This window comes from Mirounga leonina, unplaced genomic scaffold, assembly GCF_011800145.1.
Source record: "Mirounga leonina isolate KUSES-001 unplaced genomic scaffold, KU_Mleo_1.0 Mir_366, whole genome shotgun sequence".
Lineage (NCBI taxonomy): Eukaryota > Metazoa > Chordata > Mammalia > Carnivora > Phocidae > Mirounga > Mirounga leonina.
In genome coordinates this window covers 9,960,912-9,977,232 of record NW_023270709.1, presented here as the reverse complement: position 1 = coordinate 9,977,232, position 16,321 = coordinate 9,960,912, and the positions used below count along the sequence as shown (strand labels likewise).

At 47.6% G+C, this 16,321-nt stretch overlaps 1 protein-coding gene across 1 annotated transcript in view; it reads right to left on the bottom strand.

Annotated features, from left to right (window-relative positions):
* The window catches only part of BMP6 (bone morphogenetic protein 6), a 154,023-nt gene extending 139,375 nt beyond the window's left edge, over positions 1–14,648 (bottom strand). The window contains exon 1 of the mRNA XM_035030819.1: positions 13,150–14,648. Within this exon, the coding sequence (XP_034886710.1) occupies positions 13,150–13,786 (637 nt within the window). The 5' untranslated portion in view covers positions 13,787–14,648. The remainder of the gene's footprint in view (positions 1–13,149) is intronic.
* Between the last annotated feature and the right edge of the window lie 1,673 nt (positions 14,649–16,321).

Genomic DNA, 16,321 nt, shown 5'->3' with positions numbered 1-16,321 from the left:
AAGAGGGCGGAGATTAGGGCGGCACGGGGTGCCTAGCTCCCTGGTTCGCAGACCCTTGTAGATGCCCTCACCAAATGCCCCAAGTCAGCCGGTTGGTCCAAGAAGCTGCTCCCTAGAAACAGGCTAGGTCTGGGCGCCTGGGTGGCTCAGTCGGTTAAGCGTCTGCCTTTGGCCCAGATCATGATCCCAGGGTCCTGGGATCAAGCCCCACATGGGGCTTCCTGCTCAGCGGGGACCCTGCTGTTCCCCTGTTTGTGCAACCGCACTCTCTCAAATAAATAAAATCTAAAAAAAAAAAAAAAAAAGAAAGAAACAAAAAAACTTTGCTAAGTCTGTGCTGACCCACCAACTGTCACCAGCCCGCAACAAGTACAGAAGTGGAGGCTGTTCAGTTTGACAACTTGATTATTCCATACCAGTGGAATCTAATAACTAAAGATAGAGGCTTGGTTTTCTATGGATTGGGGCTGTTTTGTTTCATTTTGCTTTTCTAATAACTCATCTTTGGTGGATTTTACAAAAGTGTATGTCCACAGAAATTAAAAACAAAACAAAATCAAAACCGGTTCTTGTGCAAAGACAGCTTGAGAAGCGCGACCTCACACGGTTCTGGAGGCACATCGTGCCTGGACCGCACTCCGAATACACGCACGGGTGCTCAGCATGGACAGACCTCCCCGTGGCTGACTTCTGGCCTTCTGACTACACCAGCTGCTGGGCTCCCCATCACCATGGCCCGCCCACCGCCAGGCCGCCACGTCTCTGGGGCGGGGCACCTTTACGCCCGGCACCTGCCTGCCATCGTGCCCTGTGGCCACATGTCATCTCCTGAGTTCCGGCCCTGGGTGTGCTCCCGGCCCCCTCAAATCCCGTGGCTATCTCAGCCCCGTGTGTAGCTCTCGTGCCACATGCCAACCCTTCTCAATCTTTTGCTGCTTTTCACGAAATGTCCCCAAATAAAGCAGCAGTCTACAGGATAGAAAAAGAACCAAGAAGGGAGCAAGCAGCATTACAGAAAGGAGAGAATTTTTTCGCCTTTTGGCTGTACAGTCCTTTCAGAGGAAGAAAAAAAAAAGGTCTCAAATTGACAAAGTCTTGTGGAGAGCAAGATGAAGACCTGGGACAGCAGAGTGATGGGGACAGAAGTCAAAGGGAAAGGAGAAAGTGGGTGGAAAGACAAGAGTAGCTTCCCCTAGTCTGGAGTTAGGACATGGTCAGGTAACTTCATGAAGCTGTTCCATTATGTGACCAGCGCTATTAAGAACATCAATACAACTCCCGGTAACTTTCTCCAATTTCTCCCCTATCTTACTATCTATGAGTTTGCAGCTATAAAAGTCTGTTTTTGCCTTCAGATAATAGGATAATAAGTGACATCGGTCATTTTTCCAGGCAAAGACCATAAAGAAATACAATACTTATGTTTTCTTGCAAAAAAAAAAAAAATGCAGTTTCTACTTAAGCTTACAGAACATTTGGAGAAGGATGAGCATAGGGGGAAGAGTTGGAGGTAAATTGGAGTCTACTTTCATAAATTTCTTGGACTTGTGCCCTACCTAAATTGCCAGAATTTAAAACAGAAACACAGGAAAGCATCTTTGTGATGTTTTCCAGAAGGATCAGATCTTTTAAACTTGAGTATTTAGAAACAAGATGTCAATAGGATCACTAACAACCCAAAAGTACCCCTACATGCTCAATCTCAAAATTAAGAAAGAGAACTTACCTATTTTTACTATTATCTCCTAAAATAAATATGGGAGGTGAGATATAGGATAAAAGCCAATCACAGCTGCTGAGAGCAAGCTTGACCCCAGGAAGGCTTGACTCCACAGTTCTCGGTTCCAAGATAACCATTCACAAACATCTTCAGCAAATTCCTTTCTTAAGGATGTTCAAGGCTTGTAAGATGAATGCATGAAAAGCAACATCATCCATGAAAAATGGGGAGTTTTCACTGAAGTTCCTGTGCGTTAGGATTATTGCATTCCCTGGCATAGGTAATTGTCTAAAAGAATAGCTCAGGATATATGTTCACTATCTTTTTTTTTTTTTTAAGATTTTATTTATTTATTTGACAGAGAGAGACACACAGCGAGAGAGGGAATACAAGCAGGGGGAATGGGAGAGGGAGAAGCAGGCTTCCCGCGGAGCAGGGAGCCCGATACAGGGCTCGATCCCAGGACCCTGGGATCATGACCTGAGCCAAAGGCAGACACTTAACCACTGAGCCACCCAGGCACCCCTATGTTCACTATCTTGACTGTGGGGATGGTTTCATAGGTACAGGTCTATGTCGACGCTCATGAAATTGTACACTTGAAATAAGCAGCTTGTTCTGTCAATTATATCTCAAGAAAGTTGTTTCAGAAAATAAAGAATCAGTCAGAGAAACACAACAGGGAACACTCCCAGCATTGGGTTCTGATACTCTCTAGTTCAGAGTTTATCTTCGTGCCACTGAATTAAGAGGTTATAGCAATGTATGGTGATTAACATAACATAAAAAAAAAAAGATGAAGAATGGTAACAAGAACAACAACAAAAAAGAGGTGATAGCAATCAAGAGTCCAAGCAGGGAAAGCGGAATCCCTGCCAGTGTTTACAACGGAGGGAATTTATTTTTTTAAAGATTTTATTTATTTATTTATAAGAGACAGAGAGAGAGAGAGGCAGAGGGAGAAGCAGGCTCCCCGCTGAGCAGGGAGCCCAATGCGGGACTCAATCCCAGGACCCTGGGATCACGACCTGAGCCGAAGGCAGACGCTTAACCATCTGAGCCACCCAGGCACCCACAACGGAGGGAATTTAATGCAGGGAACTGGTGGTGTAGACAGCTGGGACAGAGCCAAGCAGCCAAATGGGTTATGGTGAGACAACCCATGGACCGTCAGCAAGAAGCCACCTCTACACTCAGGAGGGAGAGCCCCCGGGGCCACCAGCAGCAGGTGGAATACGGCAGCTCATCCAGAGCAAGCTGGAGTCACAGAAGAGCAAGTAGCAGCTAGAAATGCAGCTGCCTGAGGTCCCAACCCTGCTCCACAAAGATGACCAGGGGAAGGATCAGGAGTGGATCTGGGGGCAGAGGCGCCTGAGGTGGACATAAAAAGCAGTTACAGAGCAAAAGTAAATACAAAGAAAGCTCTCCTAAAGCAAATCAGCAGACTTCTTCACTGCTGGGCTTGTCAGAGCTTTAATATGCTGATTGACTTGTAAGTTTCAGAGGGCAGGAGGATATAAATGATATTCTCCATGATCATCTTCTGCAGAATATTTTGGAAAAGCAGTGTTCCATGAAACACTATTTGGAAAATGCTGATCTGGCCAATGTGCTCACATTTTACAAAAAAGGGAAGATATTTTACAAGGAAAGAGACCAAGAAATTCACTTAAGTGGCTTGACCAAGATACCATAAAAAGGGATAGCACTAAGACTAGAGCATAAATTCAAGCTTCCTAAATCTTGATCATGCACTCTTTCCTCAATTCTATATTGAATTGGCCATAAGCACTTTCCAGCACCATCAAGAAAACCAGCAACTTATCCATTCTAGGAGCCAATGAGTCATTTTGGTGGTATAAAACCACCAGACACCATGGAGATGGCATACAATCTGCTGTGTTAGGTCAATGACTAACCAAAGGCACCAACACTGTGAAAAAAGAACAGATAAGAAAGAGGAAATAAATGCAATGGAGTTGCTAAATTTACTAATGGGAAGAAAAGGGAAAAGCAAAAGAGAAAGAGGGAAACCAACCTCCACTGGGGACGACTTACATCCCTGAAGCTATGCTGGAGTCCACATCTTATAAGGAGGACGCAAATGTGCACGCGTAACAAGAGGTGTCAAACACCCTCAATTAAGCAAATGAAATAGCCAAGGTGCTGGATTTGTGGGAGCAGTTCCCAAAGCTGGTGTTAGGGGATTCCACCCTACACAGACCCCATAAGAATGCAAAGGCCTGTTCCATGGCCCCCTGGGAGAAACGCAACTCTCCAAAGGTCTTTAAAGCACCTATTTCCTCTTCACCACTACCTACCCTGAGTCTTAGTCCTACCCTGTGGTATCATTTCACTTAGGGCTTGAGAAGCTTCTATCCTACCAGTGGGGTACTTAAACCACAGCACATCCTAAGTCAGAGGTTACTAAAGCTAAATTTCTCAAGCCCATTGATACCGTCATTGTCCCAAGATCTCCCCTCTTTTTGAGAGGTTTCATTATGGGGAGCAGGGGGACTTAGCTAGTATTCAGTGAGAAAATACCCCACTAAAATGGAGAGTTGCAGGAGGAGAGTTGAGGAGAATTTATGAAGTGTCTCACCTGTATAATGCTTATTAAAAAAAAGGCCCACAAGTTCCAGAAACACCTCAAATGAGTTATTTGTTCAATAACAATCTTTCAGAGTTCTCTTTTCTTATTTACCATTAATCTGTGTAGCCCTATCTCATAGAAAACAGTTCAAAGCAAATAAGCCTAATCTATATATCACTTTACAAGGATCTCTGGATTTATAGAGTCTCTATTAATTTAGTGTTAATCTGGTCTGAACAGTTTCTCCTGAGGAAATCTTTTAAGGTCCCCTGACCTGCCTATAGGGCCAGTAAAACATTTTTGTGAGTTTCTCAATCCAAAGCACACTAAGTTCTAATATGTTTTCAGAAAGGAAGGAAAAATACTTCATCCTTCTCCTAACCACCCCCCAAATTTCAATAATTAACAAGCACAGAATTCCTATAATTCTTGTTCATTCTTCAGGCTTATTTGACTCCCCCAAATCCTGCAGAGCATGGATCAAACAGGGCACAAGCCAGGGAGAAATTTAATCGCTCATATCTCTGCCTAAGGGATTGTCTAGGTACTATGGTGACAGACACCTCAATGAAAGTATGTGGAGGAAAAAAGATTTTTAAACTCCCAGACTTAAAATAAAAAAAAGGGGGGGTGGGGGAGGGATTTCTAATGGATTTGGGGTCAACACACAGAAGCACAAAATCAGGTCTTCAGAGTCCATCGAAATTACTTATTTATATACCAATGTGGTAAGACCACAGAAACAAAACATTATTCAACAAAGGCATTTTATTTTTCTCCCCACAAACTCTGCCTATTTGGGGACTTTTCATATTCCCATTGATTTGTTTTTCTGGTTACATGTACAGCTTCTCCACAGAAGAGTTTTAGGGCAGTGAAAGGACTCTGTATGATACTGTAATGATGGATTTACGCCCTTATACATCAGTCCAAACCCAGGGAACACAGGACATCAAGAGTGAACCCTATGGTGAACAATGAACTCAGGTGATCAAGGTAGGTTTATCAAGTATAACAAATGTACCACTCAGGTGTGGGATGCTGACAGCAATTGAGGCTATTGTTATGGGGGCAGGGAGTATATGGGAAATCTCTGGACCTTCCATTCAATTATGCTATACACTGCTAAAACTGCTAAAAAAAAAAAAATTGTATTTTTTTGTTTTAATGCACAGCTTCTCTGTTAACTTACTCTGACATGGGAGTGTTCAAATAAAATCCAGAAAAAAACAAAGTCAAGTAAAACTCTTAGTCCCTAATTCTGTAGTTGACAAAGCTCTATCTTTAGAATATTTAAATGTGATTCATAGATTTGAAAGAGGGAGGAGAAAATAACTGGTCTCGGGGATTTAAGCAAGCCCACTTACATAAATCTCCCAACCTAATCAGCACATAAAATAGCTCATGCCGATGATATGGTTAGTTCACACTCTGCTGATACACGAATCAGAATTTTTTTGCCAGCCCATGTTCATGTACAGGAAACCAACAAGACTGTAAACACAGGAACAACAATCAACACACACAGATGTCTAAGGCTGGAAGTCACATTCTGGACAAGGTGAAAAGGGTAAGTGGCAGGAGAGTCATCATAAGGATCGAGGCGGATATCAAAGTTCAGTGTGTAGAAGGCTCAGGGCTTGGTTCTGCTCTGGAGACACTGTTTTCTGCCTGCAGTCAAGCTACGGCACTCACCCACCCCACCCCCACAGAGCTCTCTGATGATGAGAAAACAATCTGAACATCAAATCAGCAATATGAAGCAAGGACATTTCAGGCCTAGGACAATCCCAACCTATCCAGCAGGATCAGTAATCAAGGGCGTATGCCCAGGAACCTGAAAGTCAGGAAGGCTCTCCCACTCGGAACCAGAACCTCATTCTGCAAAAATGTTTGAAGGACAGTCTTCTACCCAGTCATCTGGGACTGGGTTAGAGATAACAAGACCATGGGGACCCATCAAGGAATTACCTGATGTCATTTAGATATCATTTCTATTATGGACCCAATCATTTTAATAATGGACATGGGAAGGGCAGGAAGAGACTCAGTGCCTGCAGACATCAGTGGAACAATGCCACTCACGGCAACCTGGTTTTCAACTCACTTTCAGAGCAGAGAACAATTCTTCGGGGTCTGCAGTGCTTTGGCATGCCAAACAGGGGATATTTATAGATATGCATGGCTTTTTCTTTTCCAAAAGCAGAGTTCTAGGAGAGAACGCTACCCACGAAGAGAAAAACCCACAAAATTCCAGATCTGGGCTTCCCCACCTCTCGCCCAGGGCAGTGCTTTTGCATGCTTTTGTAATTTCTCCTTAATTATCCACTCCTGCCTGACCAATGGCCCTACGGCCCTATTCCTCTGGTGCATTAGGATCTCTTTGTGGTTGTCCCTCAGCCTTAAGATAAAACAGCAGTGAAGAGGAAATGGTCCTGAATAAATCAAACAAATTTAATACAAACATAAGTGACTAGATGATATTCAAAACCTTTAAAGCTCTAAATTCTATGATCTATAGATAACAAATTTGCCAATAATCCCAAACTTCTGTTAATGATAGTGAAAGCCCTGCTTTAAAATGGGGTATCGGTTGCTTGGGCTTGTTTCCCCAGATAAAACAAGGTTATGGAAGGGAGCCATAGTCCCCAGCCAGCTCCAGAGTCTAACTTTACACATAGAGGACTGAAATACTACATATTTAGAGTGGGGGGGGGGGGAAGAGAAGAGAATATTTTTTTTGCTAAAGATTTTATTTACTTGAGAGAGAGAACACAAACGGGTGAGGGGCAGAGAGAGAAGCACACTCCCTGAGGAGTAGGGAGCCCAATGCGGGGCTCAATCCCAGAACCCTGGGATCATGACCTGAGCCGAAGGCAGACGCTTAACAGACTGAACCACCCAGGCACCTAAGAACAGTATTGTGAAAACACTAGTAACTGAACAAAAAACCCAGTCAACTTCAGTGAACTACAGTTTCTTATTTCTAATGCTTCCAGTGGAAGATGAGCAGGTACAACGGAGTTCTGAGAATTTCTGGCACTCTCAAAAATTTCAGAAGGGTGATGGCCCTGGTTCTTTAGTGAGTCTAGTTTTTATGACAGTGAGAATGGTTTTCCTTCTCTTTGATATAACTGTCACCACTTTCCTATCTTCCAGGTAAGACTGGAGCTATTTTCTGGCTTACCAGTTTCCAGAGGACAAGAGTTGGAAGGGAGCACGGCCAACCATGGTGTTAGAAAGTAAGGATAAAAGGAGAGAATACGCTTGAATAAAAGCAGCTGAGCTGTCATGATGGAAACAGAGAAAGGAGGCATCAGCTTTTTTGTGAGGAACACAAGTCGGCAGCTGTACCCCATACCAGGCCCTGGGTGACACCCTGTGGCCAAGGCAGCCATGTTGCCTGGCATCTGACTGGGTTGGGCCATGGCCACAAGGAGGGTGGGGACAGAAAGGTTAATGTGTAACAGCTGTTTGCATACATGAGGACTCTCAATTGTTCATCTCTCCGAGAGTTTCTACATTGATTTCTACTCCCTTTACTTGGGTATTTATGGAAGCTTCTTGTCAGGAACACAATCGTCTGATTAAATTCCCTATTGCCTGCTTTCTTTCCCACTGCTGGAAGCACCAAATAGGATGTGACTAAAATTCGAACAAGAGGAGAGAGGGGAAAGGCAGGACAAGGCTCACAACAGAAAAATTAAGAGAAAGCTGTACTGGCTTTATATTAAGAAAAAGCATTCTATGGACTAATTCATTTTCAAATACAGGATGGGAGGCAGAGAGCAAAAGAGTTATGAAAAATTAGAGAACACTGGTGAATCATCCAAGAAATTTTACCCTCTTCGTGTTCCTTTTCTGTTTTTTTTTTTTTTTAAAAGATTTTATTTATTTATTTGACAGAGAGAGGTAGAGGCACAGCGAGAGAGGGAACACAAGCAGGGGGAGTAGGAAAGAGAGAAGCAGGCTTCCCACCGAGCAGGGAGCCCGATGCAGGGCTCGATCCCAGGACCCTGAGATCATGACCGGAGCTGAAGGCAGTCGCTTAACCAACTGAGCCACCCAGGCGCCCCCGTGTTCCTTTTCTAACTCCGTTCCTTCAAAAGAGAGTGAGGCAGGATCACCGGGAAGTCATCTTCGAGAGTCTGCTAACCACCTATGACGCCCAGCATGCAGCCACCCACCCCCATATTCAAGTAAAATATTACTTTGAAATCCAACATTTAAAGTCACTCACCTCTGAAAACAGTGAGGACATGTTGAATATTCAAGTGCTGAACGTTGTTGACCTGCTCGCCTCCCCCCAGACACAGATTTTTTTTTTTTCTATCAGTAGGAATCCTTCCTCCATGCTAATCAGAGGTAAGCTTTTAAGTAGAGGAACTAAGCATGATTCAGCACATTTAAAAAGGATTTATACCCATTCTTAGAAGGACAACCAGAGGAAACACCATCTGAAGTCTAAACAATGATATCTGCTTGCCCTTTGATCTGAGTTTAAGAACACTTTGTACAACTTTTTTTTTGTTGTTGAAATACCACTGAATTTCACATTTACTATTTGAAATTTCTTTAGAACATCCACTGCTCCTTTGAACCACACTCTTGCAACCAAATTCTCCAAATTATATTTGCTATGAGTAGCTTGCAGGCAGGGATTTATTTTCTGCTAACAAAAATCTTCATAAGTACAGGCAGCCTCCACGAAAAATAGTACCACTGATCCTATGTTTATGAGAAAAAGACAGTACAGTGTATCTGGTTACAAATACAAGTAGGGAGTATTCCATTTTTCTTCTAATTTATGTTTCCCAAGGGTAATTTTGTTCAGAAGATTGCCAGTATTTTTAGTACAATAAGTTTCTTGTTACTTGTACTAATACATACTGATTCCCTTTTCTGAGCATATTTTGAGTTTTATTTCCTCTTTACCCTAGCATCTAGAGATCAACACCTCATTAATTCAAAATAAATGAAGTCTGAAATGCAGAGATTTAAAGAAAAATTTTGCACTACTCTCAAATGTGATGCACATTAGAAATATACATATGGGTAACTAATAAAAAAACAGGTATATTAATAAAGCATTATGATATACATCGGATACCATTAACGTCCATGTCCTAAATGTCTTTACTTTAAATGTCTTTGACTTAACAGAACTCAGGTATGCCATTTCTAAGTGATCAGATCTTCCAGATCAGTGAAATATGAATTTTAAATGAAGGATAGGTCTTTTTCATTAATTCAGTCTTTATTAAGCACCTCCCATGTGCTCAGCATGATATTAAGACTTAGGTTTCAATGGTGGATAAAGGCCTGGTTGCCTTTTGAGGCTGCTACCCAGAGGGGTGACATGTGAATAAGCAAATTTTAAAGAAAAAAAAATTATACACACACACACACACACTTTGTGATAAGTGCAACCAAGGGAATAAGCAGCATTCTGTGACGGTAAAGAAGTGGGGGGGGCGGAGCACTCTTTGATATAGAGGGGTTAGAGAAGGCTTTTCTAAGAAGGTGAATTTTAAGACCTAAAGGATATTTCAGGATACTTCTCCAAGGTCACCAAATTGGCAGTCCTGCTTATTAGACTGCCAAGACATTTTTAGCATTAGAAAACAAGAAGAAAATGGCATCTGGGGGCCTGATTGAATGCAGCCGCTCTGCCAGGCACCCTGCGCACCAGCCCGTCAGTGCTAAGGAGGTTACACATCTCCAACCTATTCGCCCAGAGAGAGTTTCAAATAGTCAACATCAACAGTAGTGAGCTGGTTGAATAACCAGCATTTGGGACATGTGGGAGAAACCTAATTCTGTTGATTCATACTTCCTAATAGCCACTCCAGCTGAGAAGGCTCAGCGTGTTTCAGATGTATTTCATGAGTAAATTATTCTCCCTTGGGGGGGGGGGAAGAGGTTTACAACTATGTATCACTTTCTCTTACACTTTCATTCTTTACATTCTTTCATTTCTTTAATGAGTCAGGTAATGCAGCCGCTAACATGCCATGGATGTGGAAATCGGCAGAATTCTCCAACATCCTTAGAGAATCCACATTGCTAAGCAATTACTTTCTTCAAATGAACTGTCTTTAAGCTCAGAGCTAGGATAATCAGATTTTATCACATTTTAGCCTCTCATTCTGAAATCCTCTTTCCTACTGCTAAATGGATTAAGATTAAATAGAATTGCTGGACTAGCAGGTGGCATGGCTTGTGACTTGGATTCTACTTACCTGAAGGTTTCCCCCTAACTGCCCCCATGGAGTCCAAGGCTGGACCTACAGACAGTGACAACTCATAGTCAGAAAGCCCCATGCTATGACAGCGGTGGGGCCTGGGGCAGAGTTTCCTACCCAGGAATCTCTTCCAGTTCCACATCAGCCTGTCCCAGACCCAAGAGGATACTCCTGTTGAATTCTCTTGGAAATTTTTCGGTGTTGTTTTTTGGACCTTGAAGTTTCCCTTATGAGAAATGTAAGTTAAATCATCCCCTTAGCAGAATTGACAACCAGCTTCAAGCAGTGTGACTCAGAACCAATGTGTACCTGTAGACCAAGAAAGGTCAGACAAGCAAGGAACGAGAATTTAGAGGTCACTAAACACAGTAAATGTCACCATCCTTTACAAACCTAGCCTGAAGCCAACCCTAACAATTTCAAATATCACTTCAGGCAGTGGTTTCCAAACACTGGATTCACATGAAGAACTTAATTTAAAACTACGGACACCTGGCTTCCACCCCACACATTCTGATTTCATTGATACGAGGTACCACCTCAGCATCTGGGTTTTTAAAAGCCCCCCCGGGTGATTCTAATGTGCAGCAACATTCCAGAGCCACTAACATAAAGAAGCATTGCTCTTAATCTCTCACTGGAATGATCTGATTTCCTTCAGACATCAGGATCATGTCAGTGTTTCTTGACCATGGTGGCATATTAGAAAAACCAAAGACACTTTAAAAAAAAAAAAAAAGAAGATGCCAGAGCCCACCCTCAAAGACTCTGACTTAACTGCTCTGGGAAGCAGCCCAGCATCCCTTAGTTCTTTGTGTCCACAGGTGATGCTAATGGACAGCCAAGGTTAGAACCGTGGTCTAAGCCCAGGCATGGTTCTCTGGAGACTGTAAATGATTCTCCGTGAAGGAGCCGGAAGTGCCATTCATCCTCCACTTTGTCCAGGTTGGGACCACCCCAAGAGGCAAGGAAACATCTCCCCAAGGCTGTCGGGAAACAGGGGAGGGGGGTGGCAAGAGGTGGAATTCTACTAAGCGAGAAGCAGCCCGGAAGTTAGAATGAGGAAGAGCGCTGGCCCTCCCCGCTACCCCTCCCCTGCAAACTTTATTGACCGCAATGAGAGTCCTTAGAATATTTCCTGGAGGTGCCTCAACCTTGGATTTGGTTCCAATAAATGGTGAAAATTCTTATCCAATCAGAACTCCTGGCCCTGCGAGCAGCAAGATTGGCAGGCCTTGAGCCTCCACTCCCTGTGAGATTCTGTTTCATGAATTTCCCAGGAGGATTTCTGCACCAGTTGGATGCCAATCGGACCTCCCTCTTGGGCCCCCACTCCTTCCTTCCCCCAAAGCCCAGCAGAGAATCATCTCATAGATACAGTTGTAAAGAACTCGCTTAACTATTTTACATGGTAATCATTCAAGTAAATAATGTCCAATGCAGACACCTTTGACGTGGCTTTGACAAGTGTCTGGTAACCCACTTTGGGGCCTGGGCAGGGCCACGCGTCTCACACGGGAGGAAGTCCGCGGAGACCCACCCCTGGTGTGGCTACGGCGCCCCCATTTCTCCCCGCGGAGAACTTGTCCCCTGCAACCCTTTGTCTACTAAGCTGAGTCAGTTTATGAATGAAGAGTAGCACAAATCAGAGGCACTGATCCTGAAAAAAAAGTCTTCCTTACACCGTTCTCATTTACAGATGAGAAAACTCCGGGGGGGGGGGGGAGGCTATGTGACTCCGTCCGGGTTTGCCACAGAACATTTGTGGCGGAGCCCGATTTAGCCGCCCTTGAATTTCCATTCTGTTGCCTGGCAACCAGTTCAGACCAGCTCAGCGCCCAACCCCGGCCCCTAACCCGCACCCTTTCTCTGCCCGTGCGGCTCGGGGCAGCAGTGATCAGAAGTTCAGCCTTTGGGGGCACCCGCCAAAGGCATGTGAACTAGGATCCCGGATGGGTTACCCCAACTGGGCTGGGGATCCGGTCCCAAACCCGCGCGAACCCCGTCTGGCATGCCTTCCGAGGTCCTTTTGGCACCTTCCTCTGCAACCCTCCTCCCCCAACTCCGTGGATACCACTTAACACAATCACGTCAAGTTTCCAAAGTTCTCCGTTGCTATCAGATTCCCTGAAAGTCCCGGTGGAGAAACTGGCACTCAGAGCTTTAAGGGTGCAAAAGAAACGAGGAGGGGAAGGAGTGTTGAAGAGCCTTCGCCTTCCCTGCTGGCTACACTCGGGCGGGACTTTTCTGCTAAAGTCGAGTTAACCTGGCCCCGGCATTACTGGGAAAAGCGCGGGGTACGCTCGGACGCCGCAGTCCGAGAGTCCGAGAGCCCCACGCCCCGGCGCGCCCCAGCCCGCCCGCCGCCTCCCGCAGCCCCAGCGCGCAGCCCGGCCTGCCGCGCGGGGAAGCGCACGTGCAGCCCACCGCGGCGCAGGTGGCGGGAGCGCAGCCCGCGGGCCCTCGCGTCCCCGCCGCGCCAGCCGGGCCCCGCGTGCCAGGGGCTCCTCCCCCCTCTCGCCTCCCTCCCCGGGCCCGGGAGACCGTTAAGGGGAGAGTGTATTCGTCGTTACGCTACCCCAGATCCTTACCCAGGTTCACAAAGCTCATGACCATGTCCGCGTCGTTGAGGAAGGCACTGTCCTGCGCGCTGGTCAGTGGGGACGCGCCACCGCCGGGTCCCGCGGCCAGGAGGCTCTTGCTGTTGACCGGGGGCGCCGCGCCGGGGGGCGGCTGCCGGGGCTGGGACGAGCCGACCGCTCCGCGGGGCCCGTGCTGCCGCCTCTCCTCATCCGACGCCCAGTCCTCGTCGTCGGCGGCGGCCAGGGCGTTGTACAGATCCAGCATGAAGAGGGGCGCAGATTTTAGCCGCCCGGGAGGGGGCTCCCCGCGAGGCGGCTGCTGCGGGAGCGCAGCGGGCTGCGGCTGCTGGAGGCCGTGCAGGGGCCGGGGCCGATGCGGGAGCCCCAGCACCGAGAGGATCTCCTTCTGCATCTCGCGCTTCTCGTGCGTCTTGAGCCGCCGGTAGAGGAAGCCGGAGGAGGAGGACTGCGGCGGCGGCGGCGGCGGCTGCTCCGCGTGGCCCGGGCTCCCGCCGTCCCCCAGCAGCGCCCCCCCGCCGGCAGCAGCGGCGGCGGCGGGCAGAGGCGGCCGCAGCGGCGGGGGCCCGCAGCAACTGCACAGCAGCCCCCACCACCAGCACAGCCACTGCGCCCTCCGCCCCAGCATCCCCGCCCGGCCGGGCTGGCCCCGCGGGCCCCGCGAGGCGTGGAGCGGCGGAGCGAGGCCGGAGCGCGGCCGCTGTGGCCCTTGGCGTGAGCAGCCCCCGCCACCTCTCGGCGGGCTCGCTTCCCCTTCCTGGCCCTCAGTCCTTATCTCTCATCGTCCTCTGGGGCGCCCCCAGTTGCCCAGGCTGGAGCGGAGGCGAAGGGGGAGATCACCCGGTGAACCACTTGGAGGGGAGCCCCAGACTCTGGCGCAGGGCTCTAGAGGCGCAAGGTCCAGGCCAGGTGCGTCCGAGTCCCGGCTGCGCTGCAGCCGGCGCCCTCGCCCCTGGGCGGGTCACGGCGCGGTCACTCTCGGGCCTCGCCGCCCGCGCACGTGCGCTGTCCCGCGCCCTCCCGGGCGGCTGAGTGGGAGCCGGGGCGGCGGGGAGGCTCACCAGCTGGGGGAGATGCCCGGCATCATCCCCGCGCACGCCTCTCCTTGGCTCGCACGGCCGCCGCGAAGTTTACTCCGCGGTGGGGCCCAGGCTGTGGCGACACGGCGTCCCGAGATGCCAGTCTTCTCCGCGAGGCTTAACTTCCTTCCCGCTCACAAACTCCGCGCCCCTCCGCCCTCGGGCACTGTCGCTCCCCCTCAGAATCTCGGCGCGCCGCTCGACCCCCCAAGCGGAGGCGGCAAGGATCTTGCTTTCCGTTTAGAGCTCTCCCGGCTGCCCCGCAAACGCCGCTCGCAGAGGGGACCGGAGGGAACAGGACCCGCGCGCGGAGCAGTGACCGCGGCGACGGCGCGGGAATTCGCAGTCTCCCGCCTCTCCGCGCTGCGCTCCCCGCAGCGGCCAACGTGGGCTTTCTGGTGCGCGTCTCGCTCAGGTACCGCACTCCAGCCCCCGAGAGTCCCTGCCCTCCTGGGTAACAGACAGGCTGGCAGCCAATGGAGAGGCGCGTCTCGCCTGTATTTAAATAGGCCCGCCCCCTTCTTTCACCCTCCCTCTCCAGGGAGGCGTTGCCTCGGCCGCGCGTAGGTTTCAAGTACCGAGGATTCTTGGAGGCACCCAAAGTCGGCGCGAGGTAGCAAAGGCGAAGAGGTCATCGCTAGTAAGGACGATCGATACCCTAATGTAAACCTGTCTCTTTTACAATCACGTAAAAGGCCTGAAGTGACGATTTAACTAAATAAAAGCAAAATCAGCTGTTAAATCAATGCCACCTGTATTCACAGAGGAAGGACAGGCATAGTTTTTATTACTTAGTGTCTCTTATGGATGTAACATAGGCGTTCAGCGGACACGTGACTTTCAAAGGCAGCTGCTCGAAGTTGGGACACACCCTCCGAGAAGCTGCTCACAAATGGGCCACAGAGAGGGCCAAATGTAAACCAGAGCCGGAGTCCTGGGGGTTTGGGACCAGTTCAGCCTTGCCTTGGCTTCTTAAGCTAGCACCTTAAAGAAAAGGGGTAATTAGGTAATATCAGAGAAAAGCCACCCTCTACTTTTCTTGGAAATATTTCAATGCTTCTCCAGTTTTTCTGTTAACTTTTCATTTTAATGTATTGAAATATAATAGAGCTTTCATGATGCTAGATAGATAAAACTTGAGGAGAGGTGGTATAGAAAATTCCAGCCCAGGTAGGGGGCTTGGCATGTTCCCATTCAGGGTAATAGACACAGGTGCTAAAAAGTCAGGTTGCCAGGAGCATTCGACAAGATCAAGATCAAGAAGACACAGGTTCCATGACAGGCACACGGCTCAATCACAGGGAGGGACCCCTCTACCCAGACACCACCACCACCATCGGCCTTTCAGGATGCAAATCCACCTGCTCTCACACTATCCAAGAATGCCTGGTAACCTACAGATCCTACAAACAAATTCACTTAAAACACTAGGATCTTTTACTTGGTGAAAAATGTACGGACTAGAAAACAAAAACTTCACTGATCGTCTTAGTTCACATAGTCCAAGGCATGTCTGAGCCAGACCAAATAGATATAAACTGTGGAATTCGTGGACTTATGAGATCATGGGGTTTCTGATGATCGAAATCTGATAAACGTTTCTGTCTTATTTCAAAGAATCTGTTTTTCATGGGGGAAGGGTCTTCACCTCCCCCCAACCCACTGGACTGCTCTCTGGTTCTCTCTTGGCCCAGACACAGTGATCCTTTAGTCTTTAATTCTACAAATGTAATTTCTTAATTCAAATTTAATTCTATGAGTGAAGTCTTTAGTTCTACAAAGGTCCGAAGCCATTGACCTCAGGCAACACAGCTTCAACAAAACTGAAGACTGGTCTTTAGCGGGGATTCTTTTCTCATGAAAAGAAGATGTATCACTACTTGGTCTGGCACGCCAGGATCCTTAGAATTCAAAAGCCCCCATCACTTCTTTCTTCTCTATGGGACTTGTTTGGGCATAAAAATCACTGCAGTGCATAAAAATCACAGCAGCCAAGAGCCCTGATCAAAAGATCTGAAATCTCAGCAAGTATATGTAGGCTTCCTGCCAAGATCCTTCTCCCTTCGAAAACATAGCACACCTTC